General features: G+C 39.2%; 2 protein-coding genes across 2 annotated transcripts; one reads left to right on the forward strand and one right to left on the reverse strand.

The window, feature by feature from the left end:
- The first annotated feature begins 371 nt into the window (after positions 1–371).
- Positions 372–3,534, forward strand: LOC141711052 (uncharacterized). Its single transcript, XM_074513502.1, has 3 exons — positions 372–1,766; positions 1,901–2,899; positions 2,993–3,534. The coding sequence occupies exons 1-2, from the start codon at positions 1,656–1,658 to the stop codon at positions 2,288–2,290; spliced, it is 501 nt and encodes a 166-aa protein (XP_074369603.1). The 5' UTR covers positions 372–1,655; the 3' UTR covers positions 2,291–2,899; positions 2,993–3,534.
- A 2,138-nt stretch (positions 3,535–5,672) lies between these two features.
- Positions 5,673–6,947, reverse strand: LOC141714994 (protein FAR1-RELATED SEQUENCE 5-like). The gene has a single exon (XM_074518483.1). The coding sequence runs from the start codon at positions 6,945–6,947 to the stop codon at positions 5,673–5,675; it is 1,275 nt and encodes a 424-aa protein (XP_074374584.1).
- Between the last annotated feature and the right edge of the window lie 250 nt (positions 6,948–7,197).

A 7,197-nucleotide genomic window follows, 5' to 3' on the forward strand; every position in this document is an offset into this window, starting at 1 on the left:
AAAAAATTAGTGTGAAATTCAAATTAAATTTTTGTTAATTTCGAATTATTTAGTGTAAAAATAGAATTTAATGATAAAATTAGTGTTAAATTCGAATTATATTAAGAATTAATAATTATGAATTTAGGGTTAATTTAGGGATTAAATTTTGGTGCTTAATTTTTGGGATGTAATTAACATATGATTTTGGGATGAATTTTACAATAATTCGAACCAATGGGTGTATAATTACGAATTGTGAATATAGGGGTTAATGTATTGTGTACTTGGTGATTATATATGTGGTAATTGTTTTTATTGTGTACGTGGTGATGTTTTTATTGTGGTGATTGATGAATTATGTTGACAATATTTTCAGGTATGAATAATTTTGGTGATTTCGGGAATATTTTGCCGGGTCCGAACGCGCATGGTGTTATTTGAGATAATCAGTATCATGTTAGTGAGGATGTTTGGGACGGTGCAGGGAGAGATGAGTTGCAGAGCTATTAGGGGAACAAGTCATTGCACTTATGGAAGTTAATGAGACCACAACGGGAATTGTTACACATGCTTGGGTTTGGAATTTTTGCAGACCCTGTTGTTGTCTTGGCTAATGATACTCGGTTGATATCTGCTTTGATAGAGCGTTGGAGATCTGAGACGAACACTTTCTTTACGAGGCATGGGGAGATGAATGTTACACTAGAGGATGTAGGGTTTATTCTAGGGTTTCTAGTTCAGGGGGATGCACTGACTTGTGGGGTGATAGAGAACAAGACTGCGTATTTTGTTAATAACTGGTTTGAGCCTTTGAGCGAGGAGCAGGTGAAGGGGGCTTTGTATCGGAATAATATCAAGCTAGCGTGGTTGTTTGAGAGATATGGTGCACAGAAGCCTGAGAAGAATAATATGAGGATCACGGTTGTACATACTAAGGCGTATCTGTTATTCTTGATGGGTTGTATCATCTTCCTAGCATCAACCGGTCTTTTGTTCATGTTCGGTATATGCACCCATTGATTAATATGCGGGAGATTCCTTATTATGCTTGGGGTGCAGCTGTGTTAGCTCATATATACCGGGGTTTGGAGATTGTTGCAAAGAAGGATAGTAAGAGCATTGCTTGTTGTGTCTGGGTGTTACAGGATTTGGTCTTACGAGAGATTTACTTGTATTGGCGTGCCTTTACGGTCTTCCGGTCAGGAGGATTATCCGGTTGTTGAGGGATGGGCCTATTCTAGTGATACTCATGTGGGGGGTTTCAAAGAAGCGCAGGATGACAGGTCCTCACCACAGCTTACCGTTCTATAGGGGTGAGTTTGATGGTGTTGCTTGTGATGAGGTGGTTTGGAGACCATATGCTAGATTAGACGATGTTATGGACAATGAGATGATACAGGCACAGTTAGTTGGGTGCGGTCGAGTTCCCCTTGTATGTTATGATGTGGTCGAGTGGCAGCATCCAGACAGGGTTAGCAAAAAGTTTGGTGCTAGTCCCCAGATTCCACGGGCGCCGGTGAACATGGTTAGATATAGGGGCTAAGGAGGCCACGTTTGCCGGGGAGGATTGGCTTGTACGGTGGTTTATTGATATTGGCAAATGGGTCAGGTTCTATTCAGATTTGGATGGACTTGTTGATGACTCGGTTGACATAGCTTCGAAAGCTGATTACATGGCGTGGTACGCTGATATATCTCGTATGCGAGTAGGGAAGCCGGATCCACATCCTCAACAACAGTACAAGACGATGGAATTGTATGATAGCCTCGAGGGATATGAAGTTGTAAGTGTTTTACAAATATGCATATTTCACATTACACCACACACTACCAAATTTGCATTCACACGTATTTCATCTTGCACATATGATAGCCTTGTGGAATTAATGAAAAAATGTTTATTTGTTTTTGTTTGTAGATGGTTGTCGGGCTTAATATGTTGAAGCAGCTGGATGCTAGGGTTCCTCCAGAGTTTGTGGAGGAGTTTGGGAGGATTTCTGGTACCTTCCTCACACCATTCTCCCGGTTAATGAAGAAGATCAAAGAACTCGCCTATAGATCTCCCATATTTCAGAACATAAAACCAGATTTCATTGCACCTTCGGCTGACGACTTTGACATTCCAGTCATTCCTTCCCAGGATGTCGTTGACATGACACAGCCATCCCAGCATGTGTCTCAACCACCCCAGACTATTGCCTCATCCAGTAGACCCGCGAAACTTGCATCCCGCAGGATGAAAGAAGAGAAGTGGAGTATCACTAAGACTCTCAGCATGAAAAAGAAGAATGCGATATACTCACATTAGGGATGGGGCTTTGGGATGGAGCCGAGGAATCACGGTGGTCTTACTGTTCAGGACTATCACGTCCATGCATTAGCTATACAGAGTCTGGCTCCAGGAACATGGGTTGATGACTGAATCATACACACTTATACGGTATTGTTCGTTACTCGTTGCATTCATTTTAGTTGTTGCATTCATTTTAGTTGTTGCATTCATTTTACTTGTTGCATTCATTTTACTTGTTACATTCATATTTATTTTCGAGGATTGCTAAGGAGTCGGGAGGAGGAGATTCACACTACACATATATAAGAGAGGAAACCAGTCTATTACTTCATGGATCCCTACTTCATGGTACTTGGGAAAGGACATGTGAAGAAAATCAGAAAAGCATCTAGGACCGGTGGAGATACATTGCAGAGGGAATGGAATAAAGCATTACGTAGTTTTACTGGTTTTGCCACTGCTAATGTTGGGCCTACTGTTCTCGAGGCGGACTACATATTTATCCCCTGTTGTGTTCGAGATGTACATTGGGTTTTGTTCATGTTCAGTACTAGGCGATTTGAAGGTCTTATCATAGATTCAATGAATGGCGAATCAGATTATCGTGAGGACATATGAGTGGTGGTATGTTCCTTTACTTGTCTACTACTAATGTCTTCTATACAGTCCTTACCAATTGTATATTATATTCATTCTCGGATCATAATTTCATTGCAGTCATGGTTGTTGTCGAGGCTATTGCATATGATACAGCCAGTCGAGGGGCGTGACCCTACTTCAACCGAAGTCCTAGCTCTATCGTCTAGACCAAAGCAATGAAACTCCAATGATTGCGGTGTTTATGTGATGAAATATATGTGCTACTTCACACAGGGATATGACTTAGCCGAGGTACCAAATTGGTCGCAAGAGGAGGTGGATACCTTTAGGTATCGAATAGCCAGGGAGCTTCATCTAGGGAAGGCAAGGGGGATTCCCGGGATTCGTATGCGTAGACATTATGAAGCTTCGTAGTACTTATGTGGTTGGATTTCATTTCATATGTAGTTGGGTTTTATTTGATTTTAGGTTGTGGTATTACGTACTTGGATTTCATTTAATTTTAGGTTGTCGGATTACGTACTTGGATTTTATTTGATTTTAGGTTGTGGGATTACGTACTTGGATTTTATTTGATTTTAGGTTGTCGGATTATGTACTTGGATTTCATTTGATTTCAGGTTGTCGGATTATGTACTTGGATTTCATTTGATTTCAGGTTGTCGGATTACGTACTTAGATTTCATTTGATTTTAGGTTGTCGGATTACGTAGTTGGATTTTATTTTATTTTATATTGTCCGGTTTTATTTGGTTGTTTTGGTTTATTTAATTTAGGTGGATTTTGGTGGATTTTGTGAATTTTGTGAATTTTGGAGTGTTTTGGATTTTGGAGAGTTGTTGGTGTGTGGGAATTTATTGACAATTTGTATAGGCTGGTTGTCTGTATACAGGCTACAGAAAAAAAACTTCCCCGCCCAACCGCGGAAATTTTCCGCGGTCCGTCCCTTTGGTTTTTCCCACCAAAAGCAGAGCAGAAAACAGAGCATCCTTGCAAAACTTTTGTTGAAATTTCTTAAATTTTGGAAGTTGGTCCTAAACTAACTTCCAAAATTTAAGACCACTCTCAAAAGTCTTAAAATAGGGTAATGAGTGATTTTTAGAAAAAAATTATTTTTTTCAATTTTTACATTAAATTGAAAATTCCTGAAAAGTCAACATTTTGTCCAAATGTTAAAAAAAACTTTTCAAAACATTTCATAACAATTTCTAATGTATAGTTCGATTTGTAAATTTTAATTTTAAATCTCAAATTTATAGGCACACTTTCAATCTTAAATTTCATACTTGAATTCATAGAAAATACATAATTGCCGCTCAAATTCAATGAAAATTATAAAATACATAGGTTCGAATGAAAATTACACGATCAATACAATCTACTAAATTTTATGAAATATATTGATCCTAACCAAAAATACCTAGTATATTCGAAAGACCACCGGATAACCGATGTTGAGCAACTCCTTGCGTAGTATCCACGAAGCATGCAATATGGTAGAGAACAAGTACACAACCATCACAGATATGCCCTTTCGTAAGTTTCCATAGATAAGGGTTGAAGTCGTTCCAAATGGTAACGGGAATCGTACTCGAGCCATCGTAGAGACGAAATCTTGCAAAACATGTCCCGCGTTCCCTCTCCGTGCCTCCCATTAGGTGTGAAACCCAACCCTTCACATATTCAATGCGCATTTGGTCCATATTACAACCCTCACGAGGCCTCAAGTTTACAATATCGGCAATCCGATCACATTTAACAAGCTTACTGCCATTCCATCCGGATTTTTTCCATTTTCCATCGGGCGTGTTGTTGCCCAAATTCAAGATCGGAAGGAAGTACGGATCCGGATGAGAGTTCACAAATCTCCACGGTTCACTACCCCTCATCCAATTGTATGCCTCGATCCAATTTTTGGCCCGGTAAGCCTCCTCACCGGGAGGGTACAAGTCTGTTTCCTCTTCCTTCACATGGGGCGGCTCATCATTGTCCATAAGGGGCATCAACTCACTACATGCATCTTCCATATCACTAAAGGTTGGTGAGATCACAACTTCCTCGTCATTGTCCTCATACCACGAGTCGCTTGGTTGGGAGTCCGAGAATGTGTTGCTAACATGGGAAACCGAATCACAACTATGATCGGAGTTGTTGTCACCACTATACTCGCTAGTCATGTTACCTATCACAATAAAACACAATTATATGACAATAATAGGAAATTATATGACAATTAAAATACCAAGAAAAAAACAAGGTTAAATACAAGAAGTTCAAATTCATTAAAAGATTACAACATTCCGTTACAAAATATTACATTAATAATTATATTGCCATTCTTGAGCATTTTTAAGATCTTCTAGTCTACCAGCACACTTTCTTTTATCATGGCCTTCCATTTGACAATAGGTGCATTTTCTTGGTGGCTTCTCCTTTTTACCAATCGATTCTATTGGACTTTTGAAATGAACGTCCTTTTTCCTCCCTTTAGTTTGGGACATAATAGGGTCAAGAATTGGTTCTTCATGAGCACTTGCATTTGGAGCATGAGAATTGCTTTCGTAAGATTTAATTCCATCAACGCTCATTCTTTCGAGAAATGGTATTTCTCGATTCATCACTCCAACGGCATAATCATACCGTTCCTTGGATGCAATGCTACTCTGACAAAAACTCATGGTTAACATTGTCATGCTATTAAATCGATCGGTTGAGGTCATCTCATGACTTTGTCCAACATCCAAATCGCAAAGCAACACACCATCAACTTTATTGGCATGCATTGTCCACCTCGAGTTTATGTAATATATGGGAATTTCCGAAACCCGTTTCTTAGTGAAGACCGCCAATAGGTGTCTACAAGGTAGCCCGAATGTTCAAACATTCTACACGTACACATTCCCAAAAAGCTTACTTTCTCGAATGCCACAAAATAAACATTTCTTCTCGTAGATTCGGACATGGGCCTATAAAAACTATAGTACGTATAAACATCCCACATTATCTCCCCTTCTTCACTAGCTCGTCGATCTTTTTCAACAAAGTATTTTGAAGACTCAACCAATTCATCTTGAAATCTTCTAAACATTTTCTTAGTGTAAATACAAGAAGCATGATACTCCAATGTGGTATGCATTTTCATGGGACGTTTTTGATTAATGGTGACATAATCTTCTTCCTTTGCCCTCATGAATTGCCTTGCCAATGCTTTTTGGGCATTTTCAATGAATTCCTTCAAACCCGTTGCCGAACTCACATACTTATCAAAGAAAGAATTCATCCCCTCACTCGTCGATGTACTAATTTGAAACGCTGAAAATGTGTTTCTAGTATATGCAAGAATCCACTTGCGCTTCAACTCATATAACCCATTTAACCATTTATGCTCTTGCAAGTGATACTTTTCCACAAACGACGCCCATCTAGCCTCAAAAATACATTCGGTGAGAGATTTATAAATACAATGGTTGAAGTCCGTCTTGAATTCCTGAAAAGCCGAATAATAATGACCTAATTTCTCGGGGATTTTTTGGCTAATGTGCCAAGAACATAATAAATGGGTAGTATTCGGGAGTAGAACCGCAATAGCGCTTTCCATGGCTTGATCTTGATCCGTGATTATAGTCAATGGAGGCTTATTCCCCACACCTTCAAGCCAAGTACGAATAATCCACCCAAAAGTAGACGCGTATTCATCCCGCATCAATGCAAACCCGAAAATAACCGATTGATAATGATGATTGACTCCGGTAAATGGGACAAATGGCATTGCATATCTATTTGTCCGATAAGTGGTATCAAAAGCCACAACATCGCCAAAATTTTGGTAGGCCATTATACATCTCGAATCAATCCATACTAGACACTTCAAATGATTCTCTTCATCAACTTCGGTCCTAATAAAATATTTATAACCACTTCCTTCAATGAACCTATGCAACAAGTCCAACCCCGCTTGGGCATCTCTAATCTTAAACCTTTTCTTCCTCTCGCCTTTTAACACATTCCTAACATGTTGTACATTGAAACCAACTTTATCATTACCTCCATGAATGTTAACAATCACATTCATCACTTGAGAATTACGAACCCCGAACCATAAAGCGTTTTAATCAAACTACGGGTAGCGGTGTTGACATGTCTTTTGCGTTGTACCAAATTCATCTTACTGGGGGAAACTAAGACTGTGGTTGTGTACCAATTCAAGGCTAGTTACCTCCCAAAGATGTTTTTTCTTTTGATAATTGACATACATCCTCACCTTGCACTCAATTTTAGGAAGAAACTCTCTACACCATTTATTTTTACTACTCTCGGTGACG

This window comes from Apium graveolens, chromosome 3, assembly GCF_009905375.1.
Source record: "Apium graveolens cultivar Ventura chromosome 3, ASM990537v1, whole genome shotgun sequence".
Taxonomy (NCBI): Eukaryota; Viridiplantae; Streptophyta; class Magnoliopsida; order Apiales; family Apiaceae; genus Apium; species Apium graveolens.

Coding starts and splice junctions, on each gene's coding strand:
- LOC141711052 (XM_074513502.1), top strand. CDS start 1,656: ATGGCGTGGTACGCTGATATATCTCGTATGCGAGTAGGGAAGCCGGAT. Junction 1,767..1,900: donor GCCTCGAGGGATATGAAGTT/GTAAGTGTTTTA, acceptor TTTTGTTTGTAG/ATGGTTGTCGGGCTTAATAT.
- LOC141714994 (XM_074518483.1), bottom strand. CDS start 6,947: ATGAATGTGATTGTTAACATTCATGGAGGTAATGATAAAGTTGGTTTC.